The 26899-nt window shown below is 34.9% G+C and overlaps 1 protein-coding gene across 4 annotated transcripts; it reads right to left on the bottom strand.

The window, feature by feature from the left end:
- Positions 1-2795: 2795 nt before the first annotated feature.
- On the bottom strand, positions 2796-25263 carry LOC145583179 (uncharacterized). Of its 4 annotated transcripts, none has more exons than XM_081640350.1 (15): positions 25034-25263; positions 24168-24268; positions 19673-19774; positions 19440-19582; positions 19007-19264; positions 18622-18881; positions 16085-16238; positions 12148-12257; positions 11980-12067; positions 10835-11173; positions 10686-10760; positions 10007-10557; positions 4085-4193; positions 3821-4000; positions 2796-3282 (listed from the first exon to the last, which is right to left on the bottom strand). In XM_081640350.1, the coding sequence occupies exons 5-15, from the start codon at positions 19172-19174 to the stop codon at positions 3103-3105; spliced, it is 2214 nt and encodes a 737-aa protein (XP_081496476.1). In that variant the 5' UTR covers positions 19175-19264; positions 19440-19582; positions 19673-19774; positions 24168-24268; positions 25034-25263; the 3' UTR covers positions 2796-3102. The 4 variants fall into 4 exon arrangements, with proteins under 4 accessions (XP_081496476.1, XP_081496477.1, XP_081496479.1 ...); XM_081640351.1 differs by having other exon boundaries at positions 19007-19214; XM_081640353.1 differs by having other exon boundaries at positions 24168-24262.
- Between the last annotated feature and the right edge of the window lie 1636 nt (positions 25264-26899).

Genomic DNA, 26899 nt, shown 5'->3' with positions numbered 1-26899 from the left:
AATAAAAGTATATGAGAAAGCTAAACAAAATTTATATGGAAAAGTTAAATTTACACAAATATTGTTGCAAACTGGAGGGGATTTTGGTAAAAAAATGATATTAATGCTATTTGAAAAAAGCAAATGAGACTATCATTTTGAGACTTAAAATTGATCACAAGGGACTATCAATAAGGGACGGAGGGAGTAAGTTAGGAAATTAATTTAGACAAAAAAAGTTATGTATTAACTACTTCCTCCATTTTTTAATACTTGCAACATTTTTCTAAAATGAAAATGTCACAATACTTGCAACACACTATAAATGGAAAGTTATTTTGGGGAAAAGCTATACTATTTCGGTATTTCTCTTATTTAAATCACATGGCCCACTAAATTACACCCTAACAACCCCTCACCCCATTTTAAAGTGTATTATATCATGTAAACCCCACATTTCTTAAATATCGTGAAAAAGTGTGTATTACAACTACTGTATTAAAAAACGGGGGAAGTATTAATTATTTAAGTAGCATCGTTTATCTTACCAACCCTGGCCAATATAAAATAATTATATACGTAGTTCAAGAAAGCTGATCAAATATGCATTATTTCCCAACCAAAAGTAGTTAGCATAATTTTTTTGGCTTAATCCATATTCTAGTAATGATTCCCAAATTAGACAATACAACATTAGATTAATAATTTCATGGGACCTTTATCAAAAAAAAAAAAAAAATAAAAAAAAAAAATAATAATAATAATAATAATTTCATGGGACCCTTGCGTACTCATTGTCTCATTGAGGCCCCAAGCTCAATTCTTTAATTTTTCTTTTTGTAATTATTTATGTAATGTGTGTGTTAGGCTGCAAATGTGAAGCATATATAGTTCTTTAAGTTAGTTTTAAGCTATCATGAATGACAGAGAAGAATCTAAATAAACAAATTAAATATATTTGCATTCTAATTATTGGTTTGTGGGTTGACCTTTTCAAATATTTTCATATAACATGCAACTTGGAAAAAGATATCTTGAGTTGGTGAAGGATTATATATCACATATCATATTGAAAATGAAATGCAACTGGATTTGATTTGATTTTTTATTTTTTAATTATTTTATTTTATTTGTAATGCATAGCAATTAAATTGTCTCATTGTCATGTATTGCTTTTGGAGGCAGTAGCTATTTTCATGATTGAAAATGATTGATCTAGATAAAGCATGCAATTATGGAATGAACCTTCTTTGAATCATAACAAACACTTCTATGGAGTATATCTTTTTCAAAAGCATATTATAGGTATACCACCATTGGCCCTATACCGTATATGTGTACCATGTATATAACTGTTTAAGGTTAGAGATAAAAAGAAGAACATTTTTCATCAACCTTAAGGTAGAAGGTTCAATTTCCACTAAAAATATTTTGAGAAAGGAAATCTTCATATCATATCCCACTCTCAAAGTGTCTAGCACTCTAACCAGCTATGTAGGGTTTAGTTAACCCATGAGAGTTTTCAATTTGATAGGACCTTTATTTTACTCTCTTCGTTTTAAAAAACTTGTTCCACTATTCATTTCTGGTCGTTTTTAATTACTTGCTTCATTTTCTTTACAATATTTTATTCATTTCTCTTAATTAGTGGACGCAACATAAACCATACGTATTTTATTAATTTCAAATTCTCTCTCCTCCAATTCTCTCAACTAATTTTGCTTTTTATAATTATTTATTTTCCACCAACCCCACTACCTACCTCCATATTTTATTATTTTTCCTAAAACTCGGCACTTTGCGCATGTAGATATGGAGCAAGTAATTAAAAAACCAAAAAAACTTGATCTGATATTGGTAAAGGGAGGGCTAATGTTAATGACCTTTTTTTTTTTTTTTTTTTTTTTTTTTTTTTTTTTTCTCTCTTGTTACAATATAATGGAATTAACTTTTATTTATTTCAGGATAACTTTTGATCATTTTATGGCAACTTACAACGGATGCACAATTTTTAATTATTCCAATATAAATAAAAGTTATCATGGTTGTATATGATTTATTTTAAAATAAATCTCCATAAATAAATAAAAATCAAATCTAAGTGAGCAAAAGTAACTATCAGGTGTAAAAGATTAAAAGTTATCTATATTAAAGGCTATCCTAAAACATTTTAATTATATTAATATTATTATTAATCGAGTGTACACAAAAATTTTGATAAAACAATACAAAATACTTCGTATAAGTTTAAATAATACTCCGTATAATTTAAGTCTAGATTTTTAAATTTCAAACAAAAATGCACCAATAGTCCAATACCACACTCCAATGCTTTTGACGATGGTTTTGTTAGCAACAAAATGAACGAAATAAATTCTATTTAGTTTGCAAGGTTCGAATAATAGTGATGTGACGCATCCGAATTGTAGCCACCTTAATTTGCTAGTTTTTCATACTTTTTATATATAGTTGGCCACACCATGTGGCCGAAATTACTTATTCACGGGTTACTCAGTCGCTCAAGGGGTTACTTGATTGGTCAGGAATTACTCGATCAATAAGGAGTTGATTATCAATGTTTTGGCATGTATTAGTAGACCACACGGTGTGGCTAGCCACACTAAAAACACGCTAAAAGCTATATTATGGCTTGTATGAGTGGACAAGTAAATTTTTCTGCGGGATGCCTATGAGGACGCCATTTGATGTCTCAAATATTTTTATCGTGGAGCTGCAGCAACATACTCATCACAACTATATAGGAGAGGCTCAGTGAGGCATGATCCACTGTCATTTCTAGTTCTAAGGAAACCTAATCACAGCAAAAACGTGAAATTTTTTATGAATTACCAGATCTGGAGACTAACAATGAATAACTGATGCCTATACTGAAAGTGACACAGCACACAATTGCTCAAAACGAAATTTGTAATTATACTGAACTCAATCTATTTTTACCAAGCAGTGCTCCTCCACCAAAGCCTGTGGCTTATACCTACTATATTATAGTCATCAGCTTTTGTTTTGGGTATACCATAGATACAGCATCATCAACAATTTGAAGTTTAAACATCAAAATGTCCTGTTGCAGGGGCTACTTGTTGATAAAGGGAACATCAACGACTAAGCACCTACGTAAGGAGCATTCATCTGGCGCAGAATCTCGCCATATGTAGCATGATCTGATGTGTTTTTGAAGCCAGGCATGAAGTCTGAAAAAAATCTTAAAACTGAGGCCAGGTGTTGAGAATCATTTGAGACATAGGCTGCTTCAAGAAACAAAGATGGCTGAACAGTGACAACCTGAAAATCACATGTCGTTTGTTAAAAGAAATGAAATGAACTCCATATATTGAGATGATACATCTTTTTCTGCATTTCATGGTACATCTTACACAGTAGAATTGTGTATTTTAAAGGACAAGTGAAGGAGTCACAGGCTCACAGTACCAAGTACCTACTTAGCTGGTTTCAAAAAAAAAAAAAAAAAAAGTATCTACTTAGCTTTCCTCGTAAAAGAACATTTAATGATTAGGGAGACCAAATCAACCAAAAGAAGATAGAAAAATCAGAGTGCAAGGAAGATACTTTTGTAATTATGTTGCTAATTCTTGTGAAAAGTAGAAGATGAAATTAAAAAAAGATCTGTTAATTGGTGCACATCATCCAGCAACACAAAAACATAATTACTAGTTAATATGCTTCAAGTTGTAACAGCAGATGAGAGAGAGAGAGAGAGAGAGAGAGAGAGAGGGAGAGAGAGAGAGAGAGAGAGAAAGAGAGAGAGAGAGAGAGAGAGAGAGAGAGAGAGAGAGAGAGAGAGAGAGAGAGAGAGGCATACCTTATATTTACGTGCATAGCGTAAGGCTTCAAGATAATATCCATCCTGCAGCAGTGACAGTACGTAATCATGATGCAAAAATAGCTGCCTAAGCATGTCCATTCCAAGTTTCCTTGTTGGAGGATGCTGTCGGCCAGATTCTAGTAGTTGATAAGCAACCTCTTTTGAAGGTTCAATAATCTGCAGTGTAATTTCATTCGTAGATTGATCCAGAGAGTCTTTGCAGGTTAATAAAATAAACTAGAATTGAATTTGCATCAAAACCTTATCAATGACGAACAAGCCCAGTTCACCAAATCGCCCACCTTGTGCTAGCAATTGAATCATCAGAACATATAAACTTGGATACACTCTGATTCTTTCCAGTGTAGCACTAACAATTATAGAAAGAATTGACAAGCAGTTAGTAGCTTATTATTAATACGACCTTGTGCATGATCAGCCAAGTAGACAAGAAAAATTACTTCATTACAGGAAAAGAAAAAAACTACTTGACTCTTTGTCACTATAAGCAACAACCAAATTTCAGTGGAAAATAATATAGGAAAGAATTATTCCATTGGCCTTCTTAGAACCTATATTCATCCTCCCACTATTAAATGCTACAGCCGATGAAGTGATTATCTTAGACATCGGCTTTTCTACTTGTTTAAATAACCACATCCTCGAGAAGAAAACTACCCAACCTACATCAATATATAATTGATTGTGGCAAGTCAAATCAATAGCAAAGTTGATACTTAGTTATCAAATTTTATTTGATAATGTTTTACTTAACAAAAATTAAAAAACAACTTACAGAAATGCAGAATAAAATCTTAGCAACTCTTTCAAAAGATACTTTGCATGATTGTTGCTCCCCAAGTTGGTTTAGGTGCAAAACAGAAACAACAATTTTGGGAGGATTTAGATGAGCTGGTACGAGAAAATATATTGGAGGTGATTTCAATGGGCATGTTGGGGTGAGCCGAGATGGCTTCAAGAGGGTTCATGGCGGCTTTGGGTATGAGTAGAAGGACGCAGGTTGCGAGGATATAATGGATTTTGCCCAATCATATGATTTAATTTTGGCTAATACTCAGTTTAAGAAGCGATATTCGCACTTGATTACTTTTCAGAGTGGAGCAAATGCAACACACATAGACTTCCGGCTCACAAGGAGCACGGATAGACAAAGTTGCTTAAACTGCAAGGTCATTACAGGAGACAGTGTGGTCAACACTGGCTTTTGGTTATGAGTATTCGTTTGAAAGAGAAGGCGAAGAAAAAAGGAAGACAAGAGGATCTAGGGGTAAGATGGTGGACTCTAAGGGATGCAGGTAATCAAGGAGGCGGATTGGGATGAAGAGGTGGATCCAGACATGACTTGGTTACGAATGAAGAACTCTTTCTCGAGAGTGGCCAAAGAGGTCTTAGGGGAATTAAGGGGAAGAACTTCAATGCAGCAAGATACTTCATGGTGGAATGAAGAGGTGAAAGCAGTAATTAAGTAAAAAAAGGGAATGTTATCGGGGAAAATGTAGGAGCGATGAAACCTTTGCAGTGTATAAGGAGGCTAAGAGTAAGGCAAAGGTAGCGGTTTCGCCAAGCGAAAGAAAAGGCTTATCAGGAGGTCTATGAAATGCTTGACTCCAATGAGGGAGAAAAGATCATTCATAAGAAGGCGAAGAGAAGACAAGAGGCAAGAAAGGATTTTGGCATGGTAACGTGTGTCAAAGATACGAACCAAGTTGTTCTAGTAGAAGATGAGGACATCAAGTGGAAGGGATACTTTGATGAATTGTTAAATGGAAGTAATGGAGAGGTGATAGGAGATACCTCTGTGAGTGATGAAGAAATCAACATGGAGTATATGCGGAGGATTAGGAGAGTAGAGGTGGAGATTGAACTAAAAAAGATAAAGCCTAAGAAGGCGGTTGGCCGGATGGTATACCAATAGAGGTGTGGAGGTGTTTGGGTAAGTTTGGCATTGATTGGTTAACATATCTCTTTAACAAGATATGGAGAGCTACAAGGATCCCGCATGAGGGAGAGCACCTTGGTCCCGATCTATAAAAACAAAGGAGACGCTCGAGATTGTTTAAACTATAGAGGGATCAAGCTTATAAGCCATGCTATGAAGTTGTGGGAAAGAGTGATTAAATATAGGTTGTGGGCATACACAAGCATTTTCAATTTGGTTTTACGCCAGGGAAATCCACTATGGAAGCAATCCATTTGATAAGACAAATGATGGAGTTTTATAGGGTAAAGAAGAAGGATCTGCATATAGTCTTTATCGATTTAGAGAAGGCATATGACAAGGTGCCAAGAGAGGTGCTTTGGTGGAAAATGTTTAAGAAGGGTATCACACAAAGGTACGTGGACCTCATTAAGGATATGTATCGGAATGTGTCAACAAATGTGAGGACATGTGGGGGGTTGACAAAAGATTTTCCTATTACAATTGGAATATTGGATTGCATCAAGGGTCTGCATTAAGCCCTTTCTTGTTTACAATGGTTCTAGATGAAGTAACTAGACCAATTCAAGATGAAGTCCCATGGTGTATGCTATTTGCGGATGATATTGTTTTGGTGGATGAAACTAAACATGGGGTTAATGCCAAGTTGGAGCAATGGAGGCAAAGATTAGGATCTAGAGGGTTTAAGCTAAGTCGAAGTAAGACAGAATATTTGGTATGCTGTTTTGGTACTCGGAGGGGGACAAGCAATGAGGTGGTGAGTTTGGATGGAAAGGACTTGACCATGAGCGAATGCTTTAAATATCTTGGGTCAATAATCCACAAAAATGGTGAGATTGATCTGTAAGCTGGTTGTACAAAGTTTGTTCATACCTAGATCAAGACGTGGTCCAGAGGGTTGGGGTGGCTTAAGTAGATAGTGCCCATAGGAGTGTTATGTGACCGAAGCATTCCCTTACAGTTGGAGGGAAAATTCACAGGACTGCCATAAGACCAGTGTTGCTCTATATTGTTGCTCTATGGCATAAAATGTTGGGCTTCTAAGAAGGAGCACATTAGAAACATGGAGGTTACGAAAATGCGAATGTTAATGTGGATGTGCGGGAACACTCTAAGAGATAGAATCAGAAACGAGGTTATTCGCAAGAAGATAGGTATGGTAGGCATTACAGACAAACTAAAGGAAAATCGTCTGCGTTGGTTTGGGCATGTAACACGGAGACCCGAGGGTGCAACGGTACGAAGAGTGGAAACGTGGGACCATGGAGGGGTTAAACTAGGGAGACCGAAAATGACTTGGTTAGAAGGAGTTAGGAAGGATACGAAGTTTTTAGATTTACATGAAGATGAGGCATTGGATCGTAAGAGATGAAGGAGGAGGATTTTTGTCAATGATTACACGGAATAATTAAATTTGGTTCATGTAGCCGACCGCACTTATGGGATTAAGGCTTTGATTGATTGATTAACATTGTTGCTTTAAAATTTAAAAAAACTAAACCACCAACATAAAAACATAAAAAAGTTGTACTTCGTATTTGTGGTAATTTTTTTTAATATCTTTAGACTCTCTCTCTAAGATTTTTCTCTAACTTCTCTCTACAACTCCCTTTGAAACTCCTCCTCTTATGGAGGATGAGATTCATAACTCCTCTATCATTGATTCTTTTATGAATATAGATGAAACTCCTACAAAAGTTAATCAAACTAAAATTCCTGTCTTGAAGGATACTAAGAATATAAGCTTTAGGGAAGCGGTGGCTTCATCTTGGTTTGATCAAGCAAAACATATTATTGAGGTGGAAGAGGATTTATGGAATGACTCTGAACTCTGAAGATATGGCGCCTGTGAGAAGGAATCTGTCTAGTTTAGCAAAGCTACTATTGAGAGACTTCGTAGACCATGGAAGTTAACCTTAATGGGTAGAGTGGTTGGTTTGTCAATTAGACAAGCTTTTATGGCCAAAAGAGCCGAAATAATGTGGAAAATAAAGGGTACTCTTGAAATTATTGATATGGGACATGGCATGTTCATGTTTCGTTTTTCAATGATAGATGATTATGAGAGAGCCTTGTTTGGAGGCCCTTGGTTTGTTTTAGATCACTACTTAATGATCAGTAAATGGGAACCAAATTTCACACCAAACTCTTCCCGTTTTGATAAAATGGCTGTTTGGATCAGAAAACTTCCAGCGGAATATTTTGATATATTAGCTCGGTTTGAAATAGCAAGAATTGCAGGGAAACCAATTCGGCATTATGCTACAGATCGTTTAACAAGAGCTAGATATGCTTGAGCTTGTGTTGAAATTGATCTTAATATTCCTGTTTGCACTAAAATCTGGGTTGGAGGAGCCTGGCAATCCATTGTGTATGAAAATCTGAATAATCTATGATTGCATGTGGTATAGTGGGCCATGAAAATTGCCAAACATTTGCTTTAGTTGGTGTGCATGATGTTAAGGATCAGAATGTGAGTAATATGTCAAAAGTGAATTTGGATCCTAGTGCTAAGGATAAGTCTGATTTGGCTATTGTGAAAGAAAAGGATGTACCTTTAACAAGTCAAATACTTGTTTTGGATAGGCCTGATTTGGAGCCTTGTGATACATCTATTGATAAAACCACTCAAGATTTGGGCGCAGATAACTATGGCCCATGGACTGTTGTTACTAGGAAAAGATTTGTTAAAAAGTCCAAAGCCCATATAACAAGGTTTTGAAAGATTTTTTTTTTTTTTTACATACCATAGGAGATGTATAAATATGAGCATAGTGGTCTTTAGGAGCTTTAACCAGACTGATAAAGCCCATCAAAACGAAGGCATATGAGCTGCCATAATGTTGATAGAGTTAATTACAACATCCAACCATAAGCGTGGATGCACCAAAATATACAACCCATTGTTTAAAACATCACCCCTAAAATGCAGGCTACTATAGGCACTACTACTATCCACATCAGTAGTCATAGTAGCATTTCCTGTGAAATGCAGGTCAAAACTTCTATCAATTTTGTCCCATCTCTATCAATTGGATAAAACTTCTAGCTAGCAAGACACTACATGATTCCCGCCTATCTCTGTCATAGTTTTAGCACAATCATGTCCCATCAGTAGTCATATACACAGGAGACAAGTACTTCTATCAAATTTGTCCCATCATACTATTCCCAAAAATTCGACTCCCTTTTCATTTGAGAGGGAATACTAGTAGTAGTGCCAGGTGTTTTTGTCCCATCCTAGTTGTTTCAGGGATGGTGTTTAAAATAATGGGTTGTATATTTTGGCGCATCCACGCATATGGCTGGATGTTGTAATTAACTCTATCAACACTATTCATCTGGTATCCATTAAGATCACTGGATAAGATCCTATAGACCATTATTTTTTTAGGATGCCCATAGACCATTATTTTTTTAGGATGCCCACCAGGTTCACGACTCGGGTAGCACACTTGGCTTATGGTGGGTGAGTCTCCCAACAAGAGTTTCTGCATACGGTGAGCCTCGAACCCGAGACCTTCCATAAGCAACATCAAATTGCTTACCACTTGAGCCGTTAATATATCTCCTATGTTGTGTTAAAAAAAAAAGGTATAAGAGTAAAGAGAGGGGAAAACGTAGAAAATAAAGCTAAACATTATTACTTTTATAAAAAAAAAAAAAAAACCTTATTTTCAAAGGGGGAAAACAAAAAATCAGGCAAGGTGTCAAAAGAAATATAGAGCTTTAAACAAAAATTATATAACTAATTGGTTCGACCTGCTTACTGTAGAGTCTTGTTTCTAGGAATGCATGAAAAGATGGTGCGGTTGAAAAAACAATGCGAATAAAGTAAAAGAGATGGGGTAAAAAGGTGGGTTGGTGTAAGAAAAAGGTGGATACAGTAAGAGAGAGTTAAGGTGTAAATAGTGTGGGGTAGGAGGGGTAAAACAACTTAAAATGAAAAGCGAGTCGAACTTTTGGGAATAGAGGGAGTTCTTGTTCTGAACTTCTTAAAAATACCACAGTGAGCATAGTTACTGTTATTGCTACGAACCATCAACACAATTACTTTGGCTTACTTTTTCTTTAAAAACATTTCCAGGATTTGAATTGTTTTCCTTTCCTTGAGTATTCCGCAGGCAGTAAGGATGATCAACATAAAGCAGGGGAGGGAAATTCACTGGAGAAGCAAAATAAGAAGTGGAGCTATGAGTGTATAAGAATATCAATTTGGATACCTGCGAAGGAACTCAACAAGGATAGCAACCAAATAAGCAGGATCCCCAGTCATCTCTTCATCTACAGAAGAAAATACAAAGCGGTATAGCTCATCAGGAGAAATGGCTGCAGTGGTGATCTGAGATTCTTGCTGCTCTAGATTATCAGAATCCAATGGGACACTATTGGGACCAGGAACTTCAGACTCTAAGGATGATTGCTGAACCTTTGTACCAACACTTTGAGCACCTTCAACCAGTTTACTTCTAGCTGAACTCGGACCAACTTTTCCCTCTAAATCTGAATGTGAAATGGTTGAAGATCTAGTATATTCATCACGGATCGCAGAGGAGTCCCCTCTAGAGAGTTCATCAGCAGCAGGTCTAGGGTTATGGGCAGGTCGGACATCAGAAGAAAGAATTTTGTCAGCTATTATCCCTTTAAAGTAACTGCCCGTCTTTATTGCACGGGAATAAGAAGTCATTAGAACATCCATTGATTGTGCAACAATACCCACTGCCCTATGCTCCAATATGATAGTCCTTGCTAAATCCAAACATAATTGCTTAGCCTGAGTCAGAGAAAAAGTAAAGAATAAAGCAAACGAGAATGCTGACTGAATCACCTTTTTGCAAATATATGGAATAAAATTTTACTTCATAATGCAATCACCATATGGATGTAGGTTATATAGTCTACCTTATTGGCTTCTAACTTCCGTCTCTGAAGAAATTCCAGTACGGAGGGTACGTCTGAGCTACTAGCAGATATAGACTGCATAAAAGGCATTGAATGTAACAACAGCATTTTGCACTAAAACAATAAAATTTAAAATTTATAGTACTCACATCCAAGTCCAAATGGATTTTCCACAATAGTCCACTACTGGTATCACATATAAGATCTGGATTAAAAAATGTCCATCCATCTCCGTAAATTGTTGTCTCATCTTCATCACTCAGTTTCAGCCCTGAACGTCCATCATCTTTGCTACAAGGACTAGAAGTAGAAGACATACTTACTCTAGGATAACCCCTTAAAAGCAGCGGAAGTGGAGCAGATACTGGTGCCCTAGACTCTGCAAAAAGGTCATACAGTATGACAACCTTTGCATCCACTTGATGAACCAGCAGTACATTATCAATCACACTCACAGAAACCTTGCTGGAATAAATGGGTAAAGAGCCCTGAAAACAATAGTATATTAGTAGAAAAGCATACTTAGATACAAAGTAGATGGTAATTGAAAATTATTTTCATCACTAGCAGGTGCATTAGCATAAATGTGTCAGCTGGATTCCAACCATCAAGCGATACACAAATTCTACTCCTTCGTTTCTGTAAGTTCTTAACATTTAAAGTTTGCACAAATTTTAAGGCAATTGGAGAGAATGCTGATGTGATGAGTGGGTGTAACAAAAAGGCGGTTAAAGTAAAAGAGGGTGTAAAAAGGTAAGTGTGTATATGAAAAAGGTTGATAAATTAAGAGTGAATGGAAAAAAGTAAAGATTGTTGGGTAAGAGAATGAGGTAGTAGCAGGGGTTTGGTACTTTCTGAAATGAACGAAGCAGAAAGTGTGAAGAACTTTCAGAAACAATAGGCTGTAACTTTTAGAGTGGTGAAGGGACTGAAACATATGACAAATTATAGACCTACCAGTCTATAACCTACAGGCTGAAGAAAATCGGAGAAGAGTAAGATAACATGTTTTCACCTTAAATTTACAACTTCAGAATTGTGTCAGTTTGTGATAATGCAAATATTTGATCCTGAGTTCATGACAGAAGATACTGTCATTTCAAATTTGTAATTCCAGTATTCCAGCCCTAAATATGATATTTGACTTCCAATAAAAAATGTTCCCATCACCCAAAAAAAAGCATCAAAATCATTATTCGATGCTGAACAAAAATTCTAAAATTTTTAACAATAGAAATTCTAAATTTTTTAACAGAGGTTAGAGTAAAGAATAAAAACAACTAAGAATAAGTACCTGTGGTACAACAGCATCACGATAAAATCTATAGCAATGGAGCAGCATGGCCACTCTATCAACTTGTAAGCAGTATATTCTTCCATAACTGTAAAGGTTAAATATTTCAGAGAGCTCGCATATATTCAGACTAAGGATAATAATCAGTAACAGCTCTGCAAGCCTTACACCGTGATTATGTGGACGTCTTGGTCAGCTAGGATTGGCTTACTATTGGCCTCAGACTTGGCCATCAGCATTTCAAACTTTGGCAAGCGAATAATTCCAGCAGATGAGAGCTACATAGAGGAAATGGGCATGTTTCAGACAAATTATGAAAACATATAAAAATGGTAAACAAGCATTAATCCACAGAGATCTTTTTAAAGATGTGAATATAATAATATATGGCTATATGCTATATAAACTGTATCCAGCCACTGGCATGGCAAGTACGAACCAATAAAATAAATAAATAAATAAAAGAGACTAGATAACTATACTTAGTATATAATAACACGCCATCACACAAACCAATAGCGACACATGTCGCACTCACCATTTCACTTTTTTTTTTCCCTAATTTTTTTATTATAAATTTATATTAAAATCATCAATAAAATTAATTCATTACATGTAATCAACATTATTACTTTCACATTCCCACTAACTTAAATATAGCTTGACCATCACACAAACCAACAGCGCCACATGTCACACAAACCAATAGCACCACATGTCACACACACCATTTCACTTATCATCAATTAAGTTTTCCAAAAAAAAAAAAAATAAAAAAACAAAACAAAACATCGATGAAGGTATTCATTACATGTACTCAACATTAATTCTTTCACATTCCCACTAACTTAAATATAGATTATATAACCTAAAATGGTTAAAGATTTTAGGCATTCCATAACTTGGCATAATTTGAGTAACAAAATGAGGTGTTACATTTTCTTAAAAACACACCTCAAGAAAAATAATCTACAAAAAATAACCCATGCATTGAACGGGTCAAAAGGCTAGTTAATTTTGGTTTAGTATACCCACCTCACATAATTAACAATTTACCATAATACTTATTTCATGTGATAACCCTAATCCAAACCAAGAACACAACTACCATGGATTTCCATTCTAAAATTCTCTTTCCTAACTCCACAAACTTGCAAAGCCAAGACCCTTTTTCCTAACCACATGATTTTTTGAAATCTTACAGATGAACAACAAAGATCTTTGAAGGATAAAATTTTATATATATATATATACATACATATATATATATATATATATATAACTTTACGATGGTAGACAATTGCATAAGTTTTTTTTTTTTGGTTGGTTGCATTGATTTTATCTATAATCTATTCATGGTATGCATGTTTTTTTTCCTCATCCAAATATATGTATGTGTGCAAGCTTAGAATACCAAATTTAGATCACGCTTCTTACAAACTTCAATCAATTTAATCACATCTCTATTCTCTATATTGATTTTAGAATTAGGCTCTTAAGAGGGGGAGTGGGGGGGGGGGGGGGTGCGGGGGAAAGAAAAGTCCCTCTTATATATATATATATATATTACTCTTTGAATATTTGTCCAAACTTTTCCATTTCTCCCAAACTAGGTCACTAGATCTAATAATGTTCTGCTTTCCCTTTTTAATATTTATTTTATCCATCTTTCTCTCAACACCATTTATAGCTTGTTTGGATACAAGGATAGAGTAGGAAAAGAATTGGGGAAATTTCCTATTGTTTGGATAACAATCATAAGGGGTAAGGGAAATGGAGGGGAGGGTAATGGAAGGTATATTTTCCATTAATGGTTTAAAAATAAAAAAAATTCAAATTTGAAAAGATTTGGAAGGGAAATAGATTATACAAACTGAATTTTTATGAAAAGAAAACTTTACCCTTTTATTTTCTTCCCGAAATTAAACAAAGCACTCTCTCTCTCCTCATTTTGTGCTCAAAGCTAAAGTTCGTTAACGATGGAGCTATTATCGGATTGAGGGCCTCTTCTCTTCACCTTATTTTCACTTATTTCGGGTCTAATAAGTTCATATAAGGGTTAATAAGTTCACATAAGTTCAAGGTTAATAAGTTCAAAATTAACATTCTCTTTACCATATTTCCACTTATTATACTTTATTGAGTATTACTAATCAAGAATGCTTTACTTTATTTTTTGTCTATTTTTATATGGGCTTTATTATCATCTTTTTCATATGAGAATAAAGTAACGTCATACATATAAGTTATAATAAGACTGACATGTCAAATCATATAAGTTTTTCTTAAACAAAAATCAAGCAAATAAACAAATCTATTCATATGATGGTTTATAAGCCAAATAACCAACTAAGCTATAATATAGTGTTGTTAACAGTCAAGTATCTAACTATTCATAAGCTATAAAATAGTGATATTAGTTTCTTCAATTCATTACCACTACTAATATATATAGACACATACTTACTTTTTTTACTCAAAAACTAATTTAGGTATAACTTCACAGAACACCAAGGTAAGAGAGCTTGTTTATGAGTTTCTTAGATCACTTTATTATTTTGATACTAATTTTCTATTTTCATACTATATTTTCCAGGTTTTGGCGGAGTTGGTTATAATAACAGTGTATGACAAATAAGCTACGTAAGTCCATAATGCCTTTAAAAATTTGTTTGATTGTTTTAAAAATGGAGCCTACATAAAATTACATAAAATCAAACAAAAGGCAATGTAGGAGCTGCGCCTTAGACCTTGGCAAAGGCACACTAAGGTGCGCGCTTTTTGTAGGACATTGCGCCTGCTTTGGTTGAAGCTCCCTGGTACGCGCTTTTGTGAGCCTTGTGCCTAGGCGCGCCTTTTAAAACTAAGATCAACACCTTTAAATTTAATCGAAAATATCACTATATTATCACCCTAAGCACCCTCGATTCAATAGATCTTCCGAAAAAAAGTAGTTGAGCAATGATTGTTTTATTCATTTGATTAAATAGGATAATTCTTCACCAAAGCTACTCTCCACAGAAAAATGAAGACAAATATATAAATATTTCTTAGTTCATCTTCAGACACTGATTCTTCTTCCTTGTGTGTGATTGTGTCATCTTTTTCTTTTATTTTTTTTTTACTTTTTTTTTGTTGGTTGCTTTGGTGGTGGAAGTAGGCTACTGCAGCTTCAGTATTTCACGTGTTTTTCTTTTGAATTTCTCTCTCCACTTTCTTCTACCCCTCCTTTCTTTTCTCCTCTATCCAATTCAAAACAAAGGGAGTTGAGTCTTTTCCTCCCTCCCCTCCCAACCCCTTCCTTCCTGATAATGTATTCAAACAAGCTGTTAAACATTATGGTCCCCACTTTTCTCACCTCAATTGAATAAACAATAATACTTACTACCTTGCTTTCTATTCACAGCTATTCGTCAAATTCCACCACCAATAATCTCCTACAGCTATCCGCCTAAGGGTAATGGGAAATTTTTTTTGGATGAAGGGAGTATATTAAATTATGAATTAGTTTATGGCACTGTTATAGTAGAATAGTCTAATTATTGATGGTTTTGATAATTGCTGCAAAGGAGATCTCAACTCAAGTCATATAATAACACAAAAAATATTATAATACAATAAGAAACAGATAAGCATTAAATTATTTATAACCCCACTAGTTGTCAACAATCTTTATCCTAACATGTTATTGATATATCCTCAATCAGCTCTAAGAATGCTATATCCTATTATCATTTCCATATTGTCAAAGATAACTAGCAGTAACTCTATTGGAAAAAGGCAAACAGATTGAAGCCAGTGTCATCCAGCAGAGCAGAATAGATCAAAAGAGATTTTTACCATAGTGCTTGGACTATAAGTCTAAGATGGTCCAATCCAAAGAAAAAAGGTTAATACCAAATACACTTTCACTTTTAGTCCCATATATCAGGGAACATGTTTACATGTATTGTTCCTTTTATCCTCTATACCATATAAAAGCATTGCCAAACACCATAAAACCTAAACAACTGTCATATTGCACAGAGATCTTCCAGCACAGATTATGATATTATTCTCTCAAGTTCCAAACCATAAATAAATACATATTATGAACATTCATTACCTGGAATCCTGTAAAACTCTTGCATTGCATCCCTGAAGCAAGGAGAACAAGACGACTTTCATGTGTGTAGATGTACCAATTCACATTTACACGCTTGGATTCAATAAGTTGAATATTTTGTGATTCAGAATCATAAGTTAACATGTCCAGCCCACTGCAATATCAAAGACAACAGGTAAATCAAACCACATACATATCATAGAAAAAGTATTATGTGTCTTTCCATGTAGTATTTACAGCTTGATCAACAACTCAGACAAACAAAAATTACCAAAAATTTCATTTGCATTACAACTGTCTTTCACATAATCGTGAACACACAAACCCCATATAAAAAACTTAAATCTAGATAAACAATTTACACCAGTCTACAACAACTGAATAACCTATTACATTTAAAAGACCAGTCATAGAGCATTAATAGAATTTAGTTATGATTATGCATACATAGAAGGCTTAAAATGATGAAACAAATAATCTACAACTCAAAACGTTTTGTCAAGACAATAAAAATGTATTTAAAAACAACTTCCATAAAAAGAGTAAACCTTAGAAAATTTTTAAAATACTACCTTCATTTCATATTATTTGCAACGATTTGACATAAAGTACAGAGGAAAAATGTCTAATCATTGCAAATAATATGAAACGGAGGTAGTATATGAGATTATTGGCTGAAGTATTCAAATATTTTCATTAGCGTTTAAAGAAATGTTTTCTTTATAATGCTACAATATCTCAGAAACTTCTCTAAGGAACCAAATCTTGCATTCTAGTAGTATTTAATTATATGATGGTCTGTAGAACATAGTACAGACATGCAGGAAAGCTTTCACAAAAGAAAATGTAATATGGGATTAAGCCCATGAAATGTATTCAGAACCTAGTCAGTAAGCTGTCTTGAGGACTGTACGAGGGCTAAGATCTTATTCTGACACAAATCCTACGAAGTTATACTGCAAATGCCACACTGGTAATTATGAATGTAGTTAAGCAACTACTCCCTCTGTCCCATAATATAGTTCTCGTTTGTGAAATTTCACGATAATTAAGAAACGGAAGAATAAGTACATGAAAAGGGAGAAAAGTACAAGACATGTGAGTGGGGTACAAATAATAAGTACATAAAGAAAGAGAACATGAAAGTAGGTGAGGACACAAATAACAAGAAATGTAAGGATATTTTGGCTAGTGCAATGACTAAAGACAAAAATAATAAGGGTATTTTAGATATTTCATATTGTCAAAAAAGAAGATAATGGAACAGGAACAACATTTTGGGACACTCAAAAAAGGAAAACTGGAACTATATTATGGGACGGAGGGAGTAGATGATTTTGATATATGGACCAGAGAAATAATGATGCATCACACTTAAGATTTAAGAAGTGTAATTTGGTGAAACTGGTCTCTAACTCTATACTATAATGAAATTAATAGCTTCTGTAAGCAATTCTCAGCTTGTCTTCTTACCATATGTCCATCCCATTTGTATCCATATGACAATTGGGATTCAAATCAAATGTAGACTCCTAATTATGCTATAGGCAGAAATGGAACGAAGGGATCAAAGCATTACAGAGATTTTCTTTTCTTTATAAGCAAAGCAGAATATAATAGGCAAAAAAATAGCCTATAACAATTACACAACAAGATATAAACAGCAAGGAGTTTGAGGACAGCAGAGTGAGACAAAGTAGCACGTCCATTCAAAGCATTGTTGATTACGTGACAGAAATTGGAAACAAAAGTTTGCTGTTCGAGTCACCAGTCACTCACAGAAGGAATTTTTTATTTTTTTCCACTTGGCTTTCCACAAAGAGCTGTTCGAGATGATATTTTTCAACTCATGCCAAGCATCCTTTATACATAATTGTGTTATGTAATCAGCCATTATAATCCCTTACTTACACCATCACACAAAGTACTTAAATCCACAATTTTCTCCAAATTTACAAGTTTATACCTTTAAAATACTATGTATTAAATCAAGCATATACTATAAGATATGAACCAAAACTCTCGAGTTACAATGACAAAGTGAAAATTTTCTAATTTGTAAATTCACATTATAAAGTGTAAAATTACAACTTAACCCTTTTCCAAGGATGCAAACATTATCACAAATTACAACTGCAATCGCAAGTTGTTTCAAATAGGATCCTATAAATTTTTTACTTTCTTATTCACTTTATTTAATACTGGTGAAGAAGGAGTGCTATCCAAATATTCTATTTCTGAACTCCTAGGTTTGTTGTGAAGAATGCAGATTTCCTGACATAAGTTCCTTATGTTTCAACTGTAAATGATTTGTTCAATCTATTTCTACATTTCTTTATACTCTGCAGAGCAGAAATATGTTCAATCTAACAGCGGTCTTATGTTGTATCTTACATGGAGGGAGATGGATTCTTGAGATAATGGACATGCCTTTCTCATTAATACTTTAGTAATGAAAAAGTTGGCAAACAAATATCATCAGGTTCTAAAATAGACTCACTCAGAACATAAAACATTTCAGGTTTTTATATACATACCTAGTCTTCACAAGCACAAAATTACAAGCAGAGGAATCTGTCCAAAAAAACCCCAGTATCTTCTCTGACTCGGGCTTACACCTGTGGCTAAATGAGTTGCCTTTTTCTTTGTTCCAAAATTGAATCTCATGGCTTGACCGCTGAATTGCTATAATCTTATTATCTAGAGAGTAGCGAACAGATAATACAGAACCTTCGCTTATGGAATCAGATGTAGGTTCAACATTAGGCTCAAAAGGTGCAACTTTCCACGAAATAACCTAGCAAGAGATATCAAATTACCTTACATTTAACTCATGGGAAAAAAAAACAACTTGCTGGTATTATTTGATGAAGCCATATGCAAATCCTAACAACATCATCTAAATTCATTATGTATCATTACCTGATCAGATGTTGGGGATAACAATAACTTATTCCCATCATCATAGAATAAGCCCTTTGAACCTGGGAAGCTGCATTTCAAAGGGGGATACTGAATATAAACATGTGACAAAGCACCTGACCCACTTAAGCCAATGCTGGCTTGAGAACTTGATGCTTCACTGTTCATATTAATATGCCCTCTCTTGTTCCCTAAAATATTCTGCTTTCTGTGCAAAGATAACCAAGGATCACTATGAAAAAGAAAAGAATTGAGAACCTACAAACAGAAAAGAAATGAACCAGAATGAGCAAGAAAATAGAAGAAAAGAAAGGCAAGATTGTATTTACATCAGACATTTATTAGACGAGTCACTACAGCAGCACATTTTCCACAAAGATATATCTATGAGATTCTAATTTAATGTATAGAGTGAAGTCAAGTACATAATTACCTAAGTACGTATTTTGGTATACACAACAATCACATATAACTCCTTTGAAGTGGTCTCTTAAATCAACTATCAAAACTATTGATTGCAATTCCAGATATGCCCCACTGATCAATCAATTTGCCACACTAAGGCTTGCCTTTAAGCTACAAAAGAACAAATACATCAGATGAAGACAAAAAGAAGAACAAGAAGCTGCTCAAAGCCACCAATTCACTATTTACGGGAAACAGTACCACATTCTGCATACAATTCTTCAGAGCACAAAATTCTTTCACGCACATACTATGTTCAACTTCTGGAATCTTCGCTGCAACACAGCTTCCATAATTCTTTGCCTAGATATAAAGCAATTGGATTAAAATAGAACACAAACACAAAGGTGAAACAGCAACACGGATACTTTTACCATATGGTAAATGCAAAATGAGATTTTATCAGAAAACATCAATAAGAGCTAAGAGAAAACATAATTAACATTCTTTCATTATGACAGGTATAAATACAGAGCTAAATATTACGTGTCGTTTGGTTTAGGATCTTCAAGAAAGGAAAGGGAATTTTCTTTGATCTAAGTAATTGGTTCAGTATTTTTTTCTTAAATTAAATATACTACATAGTTGGGATAAATTTACACTTCATCTATAATCTCTTCTGATTGCCAACATTTCCTTCACTCCCCTCCCTCAAAGATCTAAACTCTGCAACTTGGCTATTTAATATAACATTATTCTGTCATCTAACACCACTTGATTCACAGAGAGCATACTATCACCATTCACCATCACCCTCTGTAAGCCATCCCAACCCCTCTATTAATGAACCAGAAGCGCCCTCAAAGATGGCAGTTCAACTCCTGTTATTGATAAAAAGATATTGTAAAAGTGAACAGCAGAAACAGATTGCAAAATAACAGAGGACAAATTGTACTCAGTACACAAATTGAAACTTTGAATTTTTCCCCACTAACTGTTAAAACATCCAGTTGTCATTGCCCACAAGATGCTAGATAGATATCATATCCCAAAGAGAATCATTGATTAGCACGGAACCTAAGAAAATATGCGCAGTCTTTTTAGCCAAGAGCTCATAAGCACTAGAAAATCCCCATAAAAGCATTATGCACAAGATTTTCATCTCCGTTTCCCAACCTAAGCCCAAAAATCGAACTTGCAGCAATTCAAATACCGTATGGGGGTGTTTGGCAATTGGCTTTTTAGTTTGATCAAACAGCCAAAAAATATGGGGAAATTCTCTTTAGTAACACCCAATTTCTTATATTTCTCTATGGTAAATTGGGAAAAAAAGTTATTATCTTTAGTAAACTTGAATTTTTGGTTACCAAAGAGAATAGCTAATTTAATTAAAATAGCTAACCATGGTTAATTTACAATAATTAAATAAATTTTTTTTAAAAAAAAATCCTCCCCCACCAGCTAGCCTCCTTATTCTCCTCCCCTCCACTGCCGGCGCCGTCGGCCCACCTTTCCCTGCCGGTTACTTGACTCCCCCAGTCGGCGGCCCTAGCCCGACACTAAGACCCACCCCATTTTTCCCCATCACTACGCCCTCCTCCCCATCCCCCACCACGACCCTAAACCTGCAAAATTCTCGAAATTTTAATTTGTGCCCAGTTTCCCACCCCCACCGCCGATCCCCCAACATTAATCGAAAGACTGCAAATTTTCAAAGTTTCTGGTTAGTCGTCCGCCATTGTTACAGAAATTTGAGTTCGTTAAGCTTCTGGTTAGTCTCCCTTAAGCTTCAATCGACGATATTTTCGAGAAAAATGCAGAAATGAGGGTTTTTTGGCATTAAAGGCTTGAATCAATTCAAATCCTTAACAAGATCTTCTTCTGCGAAAACCTTATCAATTTACTAACGACCAACTTCCGATTCAACAGGAGGTTTCGGCAGGGGCAGGGCGTCGTCGGCCGGGGTAGAGAGCTGGGGTATTGGGCGTCTGGGGGATGGGGGATTTTGAGGGGGTGCAAAAGGGGTTTCGAGGGTTCTCGGGGAGAAGGGAAGTGGTGTTTCAGGGGTTTGGGGAGATGCGCGGCAGGCGGGGAGGCCGGCACGCCGGGCCGCCGGCAAGGGAGAGGGCTGGGCGCTGGCGTGGGTTTGGGAAGGGGAGTGCTTGGCGCTGGCGGGGGAATCGGGGTAGGGGGTGAGTTTTTAATTTTTTTAAAAAAAATATTTTTAAAATCAATTAAATGCAAAAAAAATAAAAATAAAAAAACCTAACTATGGTTAAATATTTAGTTTAAATTTGTCATTAATGTTATAGTTAGCTTAATATAAAAAATTCAAGTTAACCAAAGATAATTATTTTTATTGCAATTCACCATTGAGAAAATTAAAAAGTATAGTGTTACCAAAGAGAATTAAAAATTATTTTTAAGCTGGCTTTCCGCCAAAAGCCAAAAGCTAATAAGAGTAGCTTTTTCTATGGAATTTTGGCTTGTTGGCCCACTTAATCACTAATAAACAGCTAGCAACCATTAATAATTTTCTCAAACACTTTTGTAAACAGTTGGCTTAAACAACTAACTTAAAAAGCCAATTCATACACCTAATACTTTCAGCTAGTCAAACAAGCCAAGCAAACATGGAACAACCAACTGCCGATTGCCAAACAACCCCTATGAAGGATTGAGAGATCAATACTCCACGGATTGAGAGATCAGTACTCCACGGTCTACAAAGACAGCAAAAAGACTATTCCAAATATTTAGTTCTTTTCTCTTATGAGGCATGACACAACATGCACAGTTTTGGCAACATAGCAATCCTTGGAGCATAATGTTAGTGTTACTTCTACCTGACACAAAGGTCTGCAGAAAAGTTGCCATCTTCAGAGGAACTCAAGCCTTCTAAAGTTATTTGTCAACTGGGAAAGGGTGTATTTTGGAGGCAATATAAGCAAACCAAAGACTTGCAAGTAAATAGCCCCCCCCCCCCCACCCCCCACCACCATCCTCCTAGCATTCTCAACCTCCAATAATCATGGTTAGATGACTTAGATCCTCTATCTAGTCATGGGAATGCCTTAGTAAATGAAGATTTCAAAATGGAATGCCTTAACAGGAGCAAATGTGAAGTGGACAAGCAGCAATTCCATTGCTCATCATGCACTCTAGACAGCAATCTTTCCTCTTCTACATCTCTCACTCCTGCACCCTCCTCTCTATCTCTTATTCTCTTTCAATTCCACAATCACACATTTTGACATATATTACTCCAAATTCAACACTTCAAAACGACCTAAGACCACATTCTAGCTCTATCACATAACATCAATCACCGAATCAATTTCAAAATCACAATCAAATAGGTTGAAAATTTTCATTGAACAATTAATATTTCAAAGACCATGGTTAATTTGGAGAAACCTGGCAACTGGATCAAAACTAAATTCCACAATTCCTAAGGCTACAGATTCAACTTCCATCACCGTCGCAGCTTGGTTGAACAAAAGTAAAGTAACCACCAAACAAAGAGAGCACCTAACAAAACTTCAAAGGAGGAGGATGTTTGATTACTTGCATTTCTTTAATTTTGACAACCAAACAAAAAATTCAATTCAAATCCAAACTAGATAGAGACGGGAAGAAAGATTTGTATAAAGTGCCCATGGAAGGGAAAAGATGGCCGGTGATTTTAATATGGTGAACTGTATCAAATAAATAAAGTAGAGTCCAATTCATGAAAAATAGAATAAGAAAGATGGGAAAAATGCTTTGACAATTATTAATTGGCAATGATAATAGCAGACATCAATTTTTAAAAAACAATAATATCTCTTTTAGGGAGGGAGACTTATGGCCCTAGCATATCCCCTCACTATATGTTTTCTGAAGTGATATTTGTGTCTAGAACTCTGGTGGCAAAGACAGGGGAGCATCATGGTTTTGAGAAACAAGCCAGTTACATAATTGACCATATACATCATGAACACTTCAATATAAAAGCTACCTTGAAATGTTAACAACATTTACAAAGTATTTCAGAGGCATCTATAAACAATACATAAGAAAATGTATACTTCCTCCGTTTTTATTTTATTGTACCATTAGGACTTTTACACTATTCATGAATCGAGGTACCCGGTCTATGACAACTATGAACTTTCCCTCAATTTTTGTGCCTTTAGTAGGCCTAGTATTTCCAGCGATTGCAATGGCTAATCTTCTTTGACCATCATTTGTGATTTATACATTATAAAAAATATAGTCATGTGGGATCTAGTTAGATTCGTATCGATCCCTACTTTTCAAATATCAAATTTTTATAATTTTTACAAAAGTATAATTGAAGATATTGATAGCTAAAGTAATGCATTGGCAAGCGTGAAATCCCTTATGGTGCAATAAAAAAAGAACGGAGGAAGTATAACAAAAGAGTAATTTTGTTGGAATGGAAAGTTCACACAACAGTGTTGATAGATGCTGAAATTACTGAAAGTCTGTCAGCAGGAAAACCTAGATATGCATACTGCATAGGGTACTCTTAATGCGTTGTTGGTAAAACTATTTTCCAAAAAATAGAATGGACAAAAGAAAAAGTAGCTATGACTGGTGCAAACCCAACTCCATCATACCCAGGTGCAGAAAAGTTCCATCTCTAATTTAATGTACTAACATCAAGTAATCAAGTAGTTTAAAAGCTATGACACATAAATTGAACAGGGCATAAAGTTATAAATCTTATACTTGTGTTACTCTTGAATACCTGTGCACTACAATTGACAAAGATGCGCTGCAATATCAATGTAGTCTTCTTCTCCTTCATGGCTTCATGGATGCATACCTAAATAAAGATGCTTCCTAAAACTGGACATCAATAAAAAATAAAAAAAAATAAAAAAATAAAAAAAAAAACCGACAAACTTCCCTTATTTAGAAAACTTTAACCATTCTCTATATCTTTAGTCTTGAAAAAATGGCTATCTTATAGCAACAAAACTAATAATACACTCCACAATTCCACTTCACAAGTACACAAGTAATAGAGCAGTGACAGTTTTTTTTTTTCAATTTTCCCAAATCAAAAGAAAATGAATTCCCTTAGAACTAAGCAACAAAATTAAAGCTCGAACTCAGCTCTGGTGCCGGAATTAAAGCACCTTTACCCTTAGTTATGAATTTCATTACTATTAGACACCATTGATGACGCAACAAGTATAACCAGTCAAATACATGCGTTGAGATAATACAAAATTGTTGCCAAACTATCAAATTGCAAATAACCCTAGCATAATCGTTGAGTCCAACTAAAATTACCTTTAATTATCATATTTCTTCAAAATGCAGACAAAATCATACCAGAATATTGAATTTGAATACCCTAGTTTGGGATCAATTCAATCCATTAACAGTAGCAAATTGAGAACTTTACCAGCAAAAATTACTCCAGTTTTAACAATTAATCTCACAATTCATCATTAATTGACCTCCAATATTGTCGAATCATCAAATTAAAGGATCAATTATAAAAACAACGACAAAATTGGAAGATAAATTGTCTAAGAACAACCTGAAAATCATCGAATAGTAGAATTAACTGCAGATAATTATAAGAAGAAAAAAAATACTAACCTTGGAAATTAGAAAAAGCAGAAAGATCGATTGAGAGAGATGACAATGGAGGTTAAGTATTTTCTTTGTTCTTTTGGTGCACACGATAGAGTTGAGTTGAAGAACAAGACACACATTCATCTTTATGATAAACGTTCAGCGTTCATCATGGGGACATTTTCGTAAAATATACATCTCAAAAAATGGACACCGTGTCAAGTAAGGTGATGTTACGTGTTATAATTGCCAGATAAGAATTGCACAGTAATGGACATGACATAACAGTGTACAAACGGGATTTAAGTACCGGATGGCGGATGTTAGCCAACGTCAAATTGGGCATCTTCAGTTTATCATTTGTAGATCTATTGAATCGATTCACATCCATTTAGTTTGTACTACGTATATCACAGCTTCTTGCGCAAGGAATTGGGTGAACGAATCAAAGGCAGCGGCGCAACGCGCTATTCCTCACCGAATCGTATTAGGTAAGGTCCCTTAAAATCTCGTATAATTGTAAATGCAAACTAGCGAGTGATTATGCCATCGACTGAGTATTGGTATTTGATTAATTCAAATTCGCATAAAGATTGTTTATTGTAAGTTGCAAATCGCCTTAAAACATTAAAGTTTGTAGGTGTATGTAATGGCTAGGGTTTTCTGTCATGAAGGTGTAGACACCTAAAAATGTCTCCCCAAAACCAAACCCGATGATGAACAACCTTTCACCGCCATTATTGGTCGGGTTGCGTATTTAATCTTGGAGTGCTTAAATCCATATTTCCATTTCATAAACCAACCCAACTCCTAGCCCATTTCCCCAAACCATAACTTATTTTCCTCTTTTCGTGCCTTTAAACCCAAAATAATTCATTTCGTGTCCTTTAAAATCATTCATTTCGTGTCCTTTTTATAAAAACGTTTAATCCAGTTTATTTTGGTCCATAATCTGGGTCCAATGATTGAATAATTGGATGGGGTTTGAAAAGAGCTTTCCAACGATATATTATAAGCCCAAATCCGAGTTATAACGAATAAGTTATGACCAAAATATTAAACTGAGCCCAAACCGAACCTAAGCCCACCTTAGCTACGACCCAATGATCATGTGGAGGGTCCAAATGATTTAATCCCATTCCTAAACCAATTAGGATTAATTAGAAGCTTCTATAAGTTTCTAAAATACCTTAATTATCCTTTTTGAAAAGATAAGATTAAAGAGTTTGAAATTAATAAAACTTTTCTTTTTGAAAGTCCTAATTCTATCCGAATTGAAAGACGTTCAAAGATAGACAGATATTATTTTCGTGCCTTATATTTTTTATCCAAATATTAGATGGTTGGATAGCCCTTGAAATTATCTTTCCAATGATGTATTATAATATCAATTCCGAGCTATAACGGAAAAGATATGAATGAAATATCAAACTCTATCCAAAACTGACACCGTCTCACTATTTCGGCCATATCTTTTATTCTACAAAGGATTTTAATCTGATTCTAATTGGGTTAGAAAGTAGACTTCAACAGCTTTCCAACGATGTATTATTTATCTTATTCCGATTTCCGGATCAAAACATATGATAAAAACAAAAATCGCAAAAACTGCTGTCTATCGCAAGAGTATTATTTCAATTCGAATTCTTATCTTTTCTTGATTCTCCGACCCTCTTTTTTCCTTATAAATAGAGGTCATATCTACCCTTTTTCAATCATCAACAAGCTTGATCATCGAATCCTTCTCTCTTTCTCTCTTTTACACCAAGAATCATTCTCTTCTTTCTCTCCCATATTCTAAGCCTTAAACCCATATTCCTAATTACACCATTCTTCCCTTAAGCACTCCAAGGAGTCCATACTTAACCCGAGGTTCCGTCCTTAAACCAA

The sequence above is a fragment of the Chenopodium album genome, chromosome 15 (genome assembly GCF_948465745.1).
Source record: "Chenopodium album chromosome 15, dcCheAlbu1.1, whole genome shotgun sequence".
Classification (NCBI taxonomy): Eukaryota; Viridiplantae; Streptophyta; class Magnoliopsida; order Caryophyllales; family Amaranthaceae; genus Chenopodium; species Chenopodium album.
This window is presented reverse-complemented; position numbering and strand designations above follow the sequence as displayed.

Coding starts and splice junctions, on each gene's coding strand:
- LOC145583179 (XM_081640350.1), bottom strand. CDS start 19,174: ATGAACAGTGAAGCATCAAGTTCTCAAGCCAGCATTGGCTTAAGTGGG. Junction 10,761..10,834: donor AAATCCATTTGGACTTGGAT/GTGAGTACTATA, acceptor CCTTTTATGCAG/TCTATATCTGCTAGTAGCTC. Junction 10,558..10,685: donor GGAAGTTAGAAGCCAATAAG/GTAGACTATATA, acceptor TCTCTGACTCAG/GCTAAGCAATTATGTTTGGA.